General features: G+C 39.5%; 1 protein-coding gene across 5 annotated transcripts in view; it reads left to right on the forward strand.

Annotated features, from left to right (window-relative positions):
* Positions 1-13,691, forward strand: part of ASCC1 (activating signal cointegrator 1 complex subunit 1) — a 181,940-nt gene that overhangs the window by 139,892 nt on the left and 28,357 nt on the right. For all 5 annotated transcript variants that reach the window (XM_036828958.1, XM_036828957.1, XM_036828961.1 and 2 more), the window contains one exon: positions 3,418-3,542. In XM_036828958.1, coding sequence (XP_036684853.1) covers positions 3,418-3,542 — 125 coding nt within the window. The remainder of the gene's footprint in view (positions 1-3,417; positions 3,543-13,691) is intronic.

Consider the following 13,691-nt stretch of genomic DNA (forward strand, 5'->3'; position numbering starts at 1 on the left):
GTAAGCTGCTCAAGAGCGGGGACGTGTTCTGCTCATCCTTTGTATGATTCCCATTCCCACACCAGCCCTTCCTGTCTCCTTTGAGATCTTGTTCTGTTGATCCCCTCTGTTTCCTAAGGTTTCATCTTCCTTCTCTGTTGGATAGTTTCTTGTTGTCAGTAAGCGTTTTCAACTCTTTCTCCTCATTGAAAATAAACACAAACAACCTGCCCTCAATTCTGTATCTAATTACCGAGGCAATTAGTTTCTTCCCTTCCTTGCAAGTTTCTTGAGTTTATGTGCATGTATCCCCTCCCCGTCTGTCTGGCCTCTCCCTTGGTCCTCTGCAATGAGGCTTCCATCGCCAGTGTGCCAGCGAAACTGCTCTGGCAAAGGTCCCTAATAATGTTCTCATTGTAAGAAATAAGTAAGCATTTTTTGCTCCTTTTCGTATTTTACTTTTTATAGCATTGTACTATACTGATTATTCCTCTTTTTGCACCCCTTGTAATTCTCTTTTCAGCCTTCCTGAAGTTTTCCTTTTCTTGTTCCTCATCCTTATCGATTGTCCCTACTGGTTCCTTCTCTGCCCCTTACATAGGAGTGTCCCATAAAGGCTCTGTCCTTAGCTCTCTTCTTACTTGCTCTGATTCCCCCTCACCCTGTGACTGCATCTATCCCATGCTTTTAACTACTTTTTTGCACTGATAACTCCCAGATCTGTGTCTTTTGCCCAGATTTTTCTCTTGAGCTTCAGGCTTGTTGTTTCCATCTCTCTCCTGGACATGTCCCATTTGAAATCCGGTGCCACACATGAAAAAGTATACACACTATTAACCCTCTCCACCACTCCCCACCTTGGTCAGTGACCCATCTGCTCATTTAAGGTGAACTCGTGGGAGTAGCTCTCAGCTGCTTCCTCTGCTATAACACTGTCGTATCTGAGGGCCCCAACTTCTCTCTCACAAGCTCTTTTGAATCCATTCCCTTGTCTCGATTCTCACTGCCCCTGTCATAGTTTAGATCTTCATCCCTTTCTACTTTATAGCATGGTCCTTAAAATTTGTCCTCTGAAACCAGACTGCATGGGTTCTCATTTTGGATCTATCACTTATTAGTTGTGTGACTTTAGTCAAGTTTTATAACTTCTCTGTGCCTCAGTTTCCTCATTGGTAAGGTAGGGATAATAATTTATTGTGAGGATTAAATGATTTAACAGATATAAGGTGCTTAGAATAGTGCGTGACACATCGTGTTTGTTATTATTTCTACTATTAGTACTGTCAGTACCACCTAGGTGACCTCGGTACCGCTCGTCTCTTCCCCTTCTAAAGCATCTCCCTCTGTGCCACAGAGTCAGCTTCACAAATGGGTAGCTGACCACATCATTCCCTTTTAAAAGATTTCCGTGGCTTCCCATGGTCTGACCATTATAGTCCCAGCCCTGTGTTCTATTTCTGGAGGTCAATGGTGAGGGTATGGGTATTTATTTTATTATTATTAATTATAGCTTACTTGGTACTTCCCTGGCGGTCCAGTGGTTAAGACTCCATGCTTCCACTACAGGGGGCACGGGATCGATTCCTGGTCAGGGAACGAAGATCCCGCATGCCATGTGGCCAAAAAATAAAAAAATAAAAGAATTATAGCTTACTCATGTTTAAATATTCTTTGGTTAGTAGACAAAATAAAAACAATTAAGATAGAGAAGTTAGAATTATAACAAGATTAATTTGGAACTTTGGAGCCTGAAAAACATGAAAGGGAAAAGAATCCTTTGTGCTTCTCACTCAATCTCTAGGGGAAGATAACTCCCTCTTGCTGCAGCGTATGAGTGCAAGCGGAAAAGGGTTGTTTTGCCCATGTCTAAATGGGTGAAAGATAACTGGGGGGTAGGGGTACCAGAGGCTGCTCTATCTGTGTGGAGACAGGCATTGAGCAACTCAGCTGCTGCAACCAGAGAGACTGCCCTGTGGCCTCAGGAAAACTCCCACAAATGGGCCATGCAAGGTGGGCTTGGCGCACATCTCACATAAAACAGACCCATCCAGCCCTGCTCAAGGAGAAGCTGCTCACTGGGCTACAGTGTTTTACCACAAGCCATGGCCCAAGAAGCAGTGGAAGATTCACCAACTCTACAGATATCTCAGGGCCACTTGCATCTGGGAAAAGAAGTGGTATGTGGCACAAAGAGTATTACTAGTATGTACATCTAAAATGTAAAATCTAAAAAATGTGAAATCTATTGTTCATTAGTACACTGGCGAGGAATGAAAGATTTTGAGCTGGGGAAGTCAATTAGCATGCAGCACAAATCTCAGAAAAAGCCAAGGGCAAGGTTGAAAGGAACAGGCTGCTCCCTGCACTCACCAGGTGCACTGCTCTGTCATTTGCTGCAGACCTCCACATCAGCACCCATGTTCAGTGAGAACTTCAGGCTCAGGTTGGACGTTTGGTCACACTATGTAAAAGCCACAGGCTGAACTTCACCATCAGATGAGTGAGTGGTCACGGAAGATGGCTGCTTCCTGAGGCCTAGGGCCAAGATCTGCTCCACCACATCCTCGATGGGATAATGACCCCCTCTCAGTGGCGCAACTGGCAAAGTTCTTCAGAATTGAAGGGGAGATAAAGAGTTTTTCAGACAAACAAAAACTGAAGGAGTTCATTGCCACTAGACCAGCCTTACAAGAAATGTTAAAGAGCGTTCTTTAAGCTGTTGATCAAAACACCTGAACAGAGTGAAAACTTCCTGTGCAAGAATTGTTTCTGGTGGAGGTATTGGAATGAACAGCCATCATCAGGATAGTACTCACCCACTGTAGAACCCTTAGTGCTTAGAGCCAGCTGGAGGCCATTTGGAGGCATCAGTTATGTGGCCCGTGGATTTTCCTATAGTTGTCTTCATTGGTACTGCACTTCTACCTCATTGAACACTGATGTAGTGGCCAGGGCTGCTGGGATTTTCACAGTGCATGCTCCTTCCCAATGAGCAAATGTCTTAGAGTCATGCCAGACCTCATTTGATCCTGGCAGAAACACATCAACCACAGTAGCTTTTGGTTCTGTGACTGGATGAACCAATAAAGCACTTTCTTTTAGACAGCTCTCTGCTGAGTCTGGCTTCTTGTGCAAGATTTCCAAGATCATAAACTTCCATCTTCCTTCAAGGCCATGCTTAAACCTCCTGTGAAAACCTGGCCCCTCCAAGTATAGTCACTGCCTTACACTCATCATGATGTGCAGTTGTTTCCAGGTGTCTTGTCCACACAAAGCTGTGTGCTTCATGATGGTGGGGACTGCAGCCTTATTTACTTCCTCTTGTTTTGAGGGCCTTGTACGGTGATTGCTGAGAGTAGATGCTTCATAAATGTGAATTAGTAATCAGGGTTCAGGAGTTTACTAAGATTTCTGTACTTCTTTCTTCAATTTCTCCAGGCTGCAGGAATTGGTTGATCGAGTACTGGAACGTTTTCAGGCATCTGGACTAATAGTGAAAGAGTGGAATAGTGTGAAACTCCATGCTACAGTCATGAATACTCTATTCAGGAAAGACCCCAATGGTAAGTGCTTCATAGAACCACAGCACAGTTTGTGATCAACAAGGCCTAATGATGTCCCTGGGGTTTGAAGAGAATGGGCTATCAAAGAATCTCTGCTACATCTTCTGTTTTAGATCCATTAGCTTGTTTTGATGAGCGCAGTGGAAGGGGGCAGGGACATATCTAGCATGGGACTGTAACATTCCAAATCTTTTATTTCTGTCGCACGTAGGGTTGCCGGATATAGCAAATAAAAATACAGGATGCCCAAGTAAATTTCAGGTGAAAAATGAATAATTGTTTTAGTGTAGGTATGTCCCATGAAATACATGGCAGCTTTTTTTTTTTTTTTTTTTTATAAAACAAGAAAGAAGATTAACTAGTAAAGGTAAATGTTAGAGCAGTGATTCTCAACTAGAGGCAGTTTTGCCCCCAGAGGACATTTGGATTGTCTGGAGACATTTTTGGTTGTCACAATTAGGGGGCTGGGAGTGAGTTGCTACTGGCATCTAATGGGTAGAGGTCAGGGGTGCTGCTTAACCCTCTACAATTCACAGGACAACCCCTCATAACAAAGAATTATTCAGCCCCAAATGTCAGTAGCACGAAGGTAGAAAAACCTTGTGTTATAGTAATGTTTTTTTCCCTCATGAATCTAAACCTTCATATAAAAATGCCTGTTTTAACCCTTTATTTGGCATAATAATCTACATTTTAATAAGGATTATTTTTCTTCCCATCCTCACCCACCAAGTGAAAGCTGTCTAGCACACATATCAGCATCTATCTGATCAGGAGCTACAAATTCAAGTTATGTGCAGCTTCTTCTTCAAAGCCCTGTTGTTTAAAATATACCAGCACCAAAACTCCATATTCAGGTTTTATTACATTTGTTAGGACCCTGACCTTGGTTTTAGAAAGTCTACGTTGGAAGAGGACTCCATCAGGACTCCATCAGAACCCATGAACTATTTATAGATTTATAGTTTAGGACAGTTTTTGTGTCCCTTTTTACCAAAGTGCATCTTTTATTTTATTTTATTTTATTTATTTATTTATTTATTTATTATAAATTTATTGATTTATTTTATTTATTTTTGGCTGTGTTGGGTCTTCATTTCTGTGCGAGGGCTTTCTCTAGTTGCGATGAGCGGGGGCCACTCTACATCGCGGTGCGTGGGCCTCTCACTGTCGCGGCCTCTCTTGTTGCGGAGCACAGGCTCCAGACGCGCAGGCTCAGCAGTTGTGGCTCACGGGCCCAGTTGCTTCGCGGCATGTGGGATCCTCCCAGACCAGGGCCCGAACCTGTGTCCCCTGCACCGGCAGGCAGACTCTCAACCACTGCGCCACCAGGGAAGCCCCAAAGTACATCTTTTAATTTCTTCAGATACATACCAGAGATCTCAACTGTAAGTTGTTTGGTTTGGTTAGCGCCATTGTTGGACTAAGAGATATGTAGCTAATCCAATTTTTGGTTCTAGTGTTAACTGTTCTATGATGCTACATTGTATTTTCTTTAAGGCTTTTCTAAATAAATCAGTGTTTTACCTTTCAGAGCACTGAGATCAAAAAACGTTCAAATGACTTCAGTCAAAGCCTATGGACTCTGGGTAGTTAATAGAATCCGAAGCGCTATACTTATTCTTGTTCTGATGGAATATATTTCTTTCATTTGGATAGTGGTATTGCAGAAGAACATTTGGAATTCCAGAAAAAATTTTTTTTCTGGAATATTTGATATAAATTATAATGTAAGTTATCTAATGGGAACATTTAAAGGAGTTTGTGGTATTTATTTTGTTCTGGACAGTTTTTCTAGTTTATTTATTTTTGGCTGCATTGGGTCTTCTTTGCTGCATGCAGGCTTTCTCTAGTTGTGCCGAGCGGGGGCTACTCTTCGTTGCGGTGCACGGGCTCCTTGTTGCTGTGGCTTCTCTTGTTGCGGAGCTCAGGCTCTAGGCACACGGGCTTCAGTAGTCGTGCCACGCGGGCTCAGTAGTTGTGGCACACGGGCTTAGTTGCTCCACGGCATGTGGGGTCTTCCCGGACCAGGACTCGAACCCGTGTCCCCTGCGTTGGCAGGCGGATTCTTAACCACTGCCACCAGGGGAGCCCTGGACAGTTAGTTTTTTTTTGTTTTTTTTTTTATAATAATGCAGTTGACAAGAAAATTAGTTATTTCTGAGATATACATTTTAAAGTAATAACTAGGATTATTACTTATAACATTATACCAGAACATATAAGATTTTTAGAAATTTCATGTAATGTCTGACACATTTATATTAACATATTTCCATACATATTTCCATACAAATACAAATATAAGATTTTTAGAAATTCATGTAATGTCTGAAACATTTATATTAACATATTTCCATACATATTTCCATTACAAATACAAATATAAGATTTTTAGAATTTCATGTAATGTCTGAAACATTTATATTAACATATTTCCATACAAATAACCCAATGAAAGTTTAGTATTAGTTGTTTTGTTTGTTTTTTTATACTGCAGGTTCTTATTAGGCATCAGTTTATACACATCAGTGTATACATGTCAATCCCAATCGCCCAATTCAGCACACCACCATCCCCACCTCACCGCAAGTTTTCCCCCCTTGGTGTCCATATGTCCATTCTCTACATCTGTGTCTCAACTTCTGCCCTGCAAACTGGCTCATCTGTACCATTTTTCTAGGTTCCGCATACATGCATTAATATACGATATTTGTTTTTCTCTTTCTGACTTACTTCACTCTGTATGACAGTCTCTAGATCCATCCATGTCTCAACAAATGACTCAATTTCGTTCCTTTTTATGGCTGAGTAATATTCCATTGTATATATGTACCACAACTTCTTTATCCATTCGTCTGTTGATGGGCATTTAGGTTGCTTCCATGACCCTGGCTATTGTAAATAGTGCTGCAATGAACATTCGGGTGCATGTGTCTTTTTGAATTACGGTTTTCTCTGGGTATATGCCCAGTAGTGGGATTGCTGGGTCATATGGTAATTCTATTTTTAGTTTTTTAAGGAACCCTCCATATTGTTCTCCATAGTGGCTGTATCAATTTACATTCCCACCAAACAGTGCAAGAGGTTTCCCTTTTCTCCACACCCTCTCCAGCATTTGTTGTTTGTAGATTTTCTGATGATGCCCCATTCTAACAGGAGTGAGGTGATACCTCATTGTAGTTTTGATTTGCATTTCTCTAATAATTAGTGATGTTGAGCATCTTTTCATGTGCTTCGTGGCTGTCTGTATGTCTTCTTTGGAGAAATGTCTATTTAGGTCTTCTGCCCATTTTGGATTGGGGTGTTTGTTTCTTTGATATTGAGCTGAATGAGCTGTTTATATATTTTGGAGATTAATCCTTTGTCCGTTGATTCATTTGCAAATATTTTCTCCCATTCTGAGGGTTGTCTTTTCGTCTTGTTTATGGTTTCCTTTGCTGTGCAAAAGCTTGAAGTTTCATTAGGTCCCACTTGTTTATTTTTGTTTTTATTTCCATTACTCTAGGAGGTGGATCAAAAAAGATCTTGCTGTGATTTATGTCAAAGAGTGTTCTTCCTATGTTTTCCTCTAAGAGTTTTATAGTGTCCAGTCTTATATTTAGGTCTCTAATCCATTTTGAGTTTATTTTTGTGTATGGTGTTAGGGAGTATTCTAATTTCATTCTTTTACATGTAGCTGTCCAGTTTTCCCAGCACCACTTATTGAAGAGACTGTCTTTTCTCCATTGTATATCTTTGCCTCCTTTGTCATAGATTAGTTGACCATAGGTGCGTGGGTTAATCTCTGGGCTTTCTATCTTGTTCCATTGATCTATGTTTCTGTTTTTGTGCCAGTACCATATTGTCTTGATTACTGTAGCTTTGTAGTATAGTCTGAAGTCAGGGAGTCTGATTCCTCCAGCCTCCATTTTTTTTGCCTCAAGACTGCTTTGGCTATTCGGGGTCTTTTGTGTCTCCATACAAATTTTAAGATGATTTGTTCTAGCTCCTTAAAAATGCCATTGGTAATTTGATAGGGATTGCATTGAATCTGTAGATTGCTTTGGGTAGTATACTCATTTTCACAATGTTGATTCTTCCAATCCAGGAACATGGTATATCTCTCCATCTGTTGGTATCATCTTAATTTCTTCATCAGTGTCTTATAGTTTTCTGCATACAGGTCTTTTGTCTCCCTAGGTAGGTTTATTCCTAGGTATTTTATTCTTTTTGTTGCAATGGTAAATGGGAGTGTTTCCATAATTTCTCTTTCAGATTTTTCATCATTAGTGTATAGGAATGCAAGAGATTTCTGTGCATTAATTTTGTATCCTGCAACTTTACCATATTCATTAATTAGCTCTAGCAGTTTTCTGTTGGCAGTTTTAGGATTCTCTATGTATAGTATCATGTCATCCGCAAACAGTGACAGTTTTACTTCTTCTTTTCCAATTTGTATTCCTTTTATTTCTTTTTCTTCTCTGATTGCCGTGGCTAGGACTTCCAGAACTATGTTGAATAATAGTGTGAGAGTGGACATCCTTGTCTCGTTCCTGATCTTAGAGGAAATGCTTTCAGTTTTTCACCATTGAGAATGATGTTTGCTATGGGTTTGTCATATATGGCCTTTATTATGTTGAGGTAGGTTCCCTCTATGCCCACTTTCTGGAGAGTTTTTATCAGAAATGGGTGTTGAATTTTGTCAAAAGCTTTTTCTGCATCTATTGAGATGATCATATGGTTTTTATTCTTCAATTTGTTAATATGGTGTATCACATTGATTGATTTGCGTATATTGAAGAATCCTTGATCCCTGGGATAAATCCCACTTGATCGTGGTGTATGATCCTTTTAATGTGTTGCTGGATTCTGTTTGCTAGTATTTTGTGAGGATTTTTGCATCTATAGTCATCAGTGATATTGGTCTTTTAATTTTCTTTTTTTGTAGTGTCTTTGTCTGGTTTTGGTATCAGGGTGATGGTGGCCTCATAGAATGAGTTTGGGAGTGTTCCTTCCTCTGCAATTTTTGGAAGAGTTTGAGAAGGATGGGTGTTAGGTCTCTCTAATGTTTGATAGAATTCACCTGTGAAGCCATCTGGTCCTGGACTTTTGTTGTTGGAAGATTTTTAATCACAGTTTCAATTTCATTACTTTGTGATTGGTCTGTTCATATTTTCTGTTTCTTCCTGATTCAGTCTGGGAAGGTTATACCTTTCTAAGAATTTGTCCATTTCTTCCAGGTTGTCCATTTTATTGGCATAAAGTTGCTTGTAGTATTCTCTTAGGATGCTTTGTATTTCTGCGGTGTCTGTTGTAACTTCTCCTTTTTATTTCTGATTTTATTGATTTGAGTCCTCTCCCTCTTTTTCTGATGAGTCTGGCTAATGGCTTATCAATTTTGTTTATCTTCTCAAAGAACAACTTTAGTTTTATTGATCTTTGCTATTGTTTTCTTTGTTTCTATTTCATTTATTTCTGCTCTGATCTTGATGATTTCTTCCTTCTGCTAACTTTGGGTTTTGTTTGTTCTTCTTTCTCTAGTTTCTTTAGGTGTAAGGTTAGATTGTTACTTGAGATTTTTCTTGTTTCTTGAGGTAGGCTTGTATAGCTATAAAACTTCCCTCTTAGAACCGCTTTTGCTGCATCCCATAGGTTTGGGTCGTCGTTTTTTCATTGTCATTGTCTCTAGGTATTTTTTGATTTCCTCTTTGATTTCTTCAGTGATCTCTTGGTTATTTAGTATAGCGTATTGTGTTAGCCTCCATGTGTTTGTCCTTTTTACGTTTTTTTTCCCTGTAATTCATTTCTAATCTCATAGCGTGTGGTCAGAAAAGATGCTTGATATGATTCAATTTCTTAAATTTACTGAGGCTTGATTTGTGACCCAAGATGTGATCTATCCTGGAGAATGTTTCCGTGCGCACTTGAGAAGAACGTGTAATCTGCTGTTTTTGGATGGAATGTCCTATATATATCAATTAAATCTATCTGGTCTATTGTGTCATTTAAAGCTTTCTGTTTACTTATTATTTTCATTTTGGATGATCTGTCCATTGGTGTTAAGTGAGGTGTTAAAGTCCCCCACTATTATTGTGTTACGTCCGATTTCCTCTTTATAGCTGTTAGCAGTTGCCTTATGTATTGAGGGTGCTCCTATGTTGGGTGCATATATATTTATAATTGTTATATCTTCTTCTTGGATTGATCCCTGGATCATTATGTAGTTGTCCTTCCTTGTCTCTTGTAACATTCTTTATTTTAAAGTCTATGTATCTGATATGAGTATAGCTACTCCAGCCTGTATTTGATTTCCATTTGCATGGAAGATCTTTTTCCATCCCCTCACTTTCAGTCTGTATGTGTCCCTAGGTCTAAAGTGGGTCTCTTGTAGACAGCATATATATGGGTCTTGTTTTTGTATCCATTCAGCCAGTCTATGTGTCTTTGGTTGGGGCATTAATCCATTCACGTTAAGGTAATTATCGATATTGTGTGTTCCAATGACCATTTTCTTAATTGTTTTGGTTTGTTTTTGTAGGTCCTTTCTTCTCTTGTGTTTTCCCACTTAGAGAAGTTCTTAGCATTTGTTGTAGAGCTGGTTTGGTGGTGCTGAATTCTCTAACTTTTGCTTGTCTGCAAAGCTTTTGATTTCTCCATCAAATCTAAATGAGATCTTTGGCCGGGTAGAGTAATCTTGGTTGTAGGTTCTTCCCTTTCATCACTTTAAGTATATCATTCATGCCACTCCCTTCTGGCTTGCAGAGTTTCTGCTGAGAAATCAGCTGTTAACCTTATGGGAGTTCCCTTGTATGTTATTTGTCATTTTTCCCTTGCTGCTTTCAATAATTTTTCTTTGTCTTTAAATTTTTGCCACTTTGATTACTATGTGTCTCGGCGTGTTTCTCCTTGGTTTATTCTGTATGGGACTCTCCTGCGCTTCCTGGACTTGGGTGGCTATTTCCTTTCCCATGTTAGGGAAGTTTTCGACTATAATCTCTTCAAATGTTTCTCTGGTCCTCTTCTCTCTCTCTCTCTTCTCCTTCTGGGACCCCTATAATGCGAATGTTGTTGCGTTTAATGTTGTCCCAGAGGTCTCTTAGGCTGTCTTCATTTCTTTTCATTCTTTTTTCTTTAGTCTGTTCCACAGCAGTGAATTCCACCATTCTGTCTTCCAGGTCACTTATCCGTTCTTCTGCCTCAGTTATTCTGCAATTGATTCCTTCTAGTGTAGTTTTTCATTTCAGTTATTGTATTGGTCATCTCTGTTTGTTTGTTCTTTAATTCTTCTAGGTCTTTGTTAATCATTTCTTGCATCTTCTCAATCTTTGCCTCCATTCTTATTCCGAGGCTCCTGGATCATCTTCACTATCATTATTCTGAATTCTTTTTCTGGAAGGTTGCCTATCTCCACTTCATTTAGTTGTTTTTCTGGGGTTTTTTCTTGTTCCTTCATCTGGTACATAGCCCTCTGCCTTTTCATCTTCTCTATCTTTCTGTAAGTGTGGTTTTTGGTCCACAGGCTGCAGGATTATAGTTTTTCTTGCTTCTGTTGTCTGCCCTCTGGTGGTTGAGGCTATCTAAGAGGCTTGATGGGAGGCTCTGGTGGTGGGTAGAGCTGACTGTTGCTGTGGCGGTCAGAGCTCAGTCTGGACAGTTAGTTTTAATCTTGGAAAACAGTTAGATCCCCTGAGGTGGTGTACATTTTAACATCATCACATAAAGACAGAGGTTCAGAACTCTAAAGTACGCTCTAGGAACTTCCCTGGTGGTCCAGCGGTTAAGACTCTGTGCTCCCAATGCAAGGGGCCCGGGTTCGATCCCTGGTCAGGGAACTAGATCCTTCATGCATGCCGCAACTAAGATCCCGTGTGCTGCAACTAAGACCCGGCACAGCCAAGTAAATTAATTAATTAATTAATGGAAAAAAAAATAAGGTACACTCTAATTCAGGGGTCCCCAACCCCCAGGGCACACAGCAGGAGGTGAGTGGCGGGCAAGCAGGGGAAGCTTCATCTACCGCTCCCCATTGGTCTCATTACTGCCTGAACCATTCCCCCAACCCTGGTCTGTGGAAAAATTGTCTTCCATGAAACCAGTCCCTGGTGCCAAAGAGGTTGGGGATCGCTGCTCTAATTCATTGGTTCAGAAGTTACATTGTATCTAGCACCATCCAATAGGACTTTCTGTGATGATAGAAATATTCCATATCTGTGAAATCCAGTATGGTAGCCACTATCCACATGTGGTTATTGAGTACTTGAAGATGGCTGGCTAGTGAGACTGAGAAAGTGAACTTTTAATTTTAATTAATTTAAATTTAAATAGGGACTTCCCTGGAGGTCCAGTGGTTAAGACTTCGAGCTCCCAATGCTGGGGGCACAGGTTCGATCCCTGTCAGGGAACTAAGATACTGTATGCCGCATGGCATGGCCAAAAAAAAAAAAAAGAAATTTAAATAATCACATGTGGCTAGTGGCTACTGTTTTTGGACAGTGCAGTATTTTATTAGACATCTAATACTATCAATAATACATTCTGCATCTGTCCTAGTCCTTAAAACTTAGTTCAGAGCTCTTACAACTATACCATAGCCCATTATTAACTAACATCTTAACATAAAAGAGGTGAATTATATAGGAATCTGTATCTTTAAATTGTGTGGATCCAGATGTATATTCAGTTGGCACCAGAGCTTCATGTAAGAAAATGTTCTGTGTTCACAGTCTAGTTATCCTTTCCTATTGACATATATTTTAAATATAACGGCTTTAGTGAGATATAATTCATATGCTGTATAATTCACCTATTTAAAGTATATAATTCAATAATGTTTAGTATAGTGAGTAATGTAACCATTACCACAATAAATTTTAGAACATTTTCATCACCCCAAAAAGTAACTCCATAGTTATTGGCAGTGACTCCCCATTTTCCCCTTACTCTTCAGTCCTAGGCACCACCAGTCTACTTTCTGTCCAATGAATTTGCCTTTTTTGCATATTTCATATAAATAGAATCATGCAATGTGTGATCTTCTGTGACTGACTTCTTTCACTTAGCATAATGTTTATAAGGTTCATCCATGTTATAGCATGTATCAAATGTGATTCCTTTTTATTACCAAATAATAATCCATTGTATGGACATACACATTTTATTTATCCATTCATCAGTTGATGGACATTTCTGTTGTTTCCACTTTTTGGCTATTATGAATAATGCTGCTGTGAACATTTATGTATGTGTTTTTGTGTGGGCATATGTTTTCATTTCTATTAGGTATATACTTAAGTGTGAAATTGCTGCATTATGATATCACTATGTTTAATTTTTTGAGGAACTGCCAGACTGTTTTCCAAAGTGGCTGCACCATTTTACATTCCCACAAGCAGTACAGTAGTTCCCCCTTATCCGCGGGAGATACGTTCCAAGATCCCCAGTGGATGCCTGAAACTACATACCACATTCTGTATTTTTCCTATGCATACATAGCTATGATATAGTTTAATTTACAAATTAGGTGCAGTAAGAGATTAACAACTAATAATAAAATAGAAGAATTAAACGATATACTGTAATAAAAAGTATGTGAGTGCTGTCTGTCTCTCTCAGAATTTTTTATTGTACAAATTTAGTGCCTTTTCCATTTTCACTAAGCACTTACCATGCACTGTGACCGTAACTTTTGCAGTTTCTGAGGTGTGACAGCAAAACTAGTACGAATCTCTTTTTCCTTCTTCCTAATTTCACAGATAGAAGATTCTTAATGTAGATATTAGCAAACCTCAGCATATGATTTTTTTCTTTCCTTATTAAGTCAAGAACTTTCACCATTTCACTTAAAGGAAGCGCTTTATGGCTTTTCTTTGGCATATCCGAATTGCTCGCATCACTATTCTTGCCCTTTGGGGCCAATATTAAGTAAAATAAGGGTGACTTGAATACAAGCACTGCAATACATTGACAGTCAATCTGATAACAGAGGGTGGGATACGCTGGACAAAGGGATGACACTTTCTGGGTGGGACAGATCACGCTACTCAGAATGGTGCACAATTCAAAACTTAGGAATTGTTTATTTCTGGAATTTTCCATTTAATATTTTCGGACCTCGGTTGACCATGGGTAACTGAAACCATGGAAAGCGAAACCATGAATAAGGAGGGA

Source organism: Balaenoptera musculus, chromosome 16 (genome assembly GCF_009873245.2).
Source record: "Balaenoptera musculus isolate JJ_BM4_2016_0621 chromosome 16, mBalMus1.pri.v3, whole genome shotgun sequence".
Taxonomy (NCBI): domain Eukaryota; kingdom Metazoa; phylum Chordata; class Mammalia; order Artiodactyla; family Balaenopteridae; genus Balaenoptera; species Balaenoptera musculus.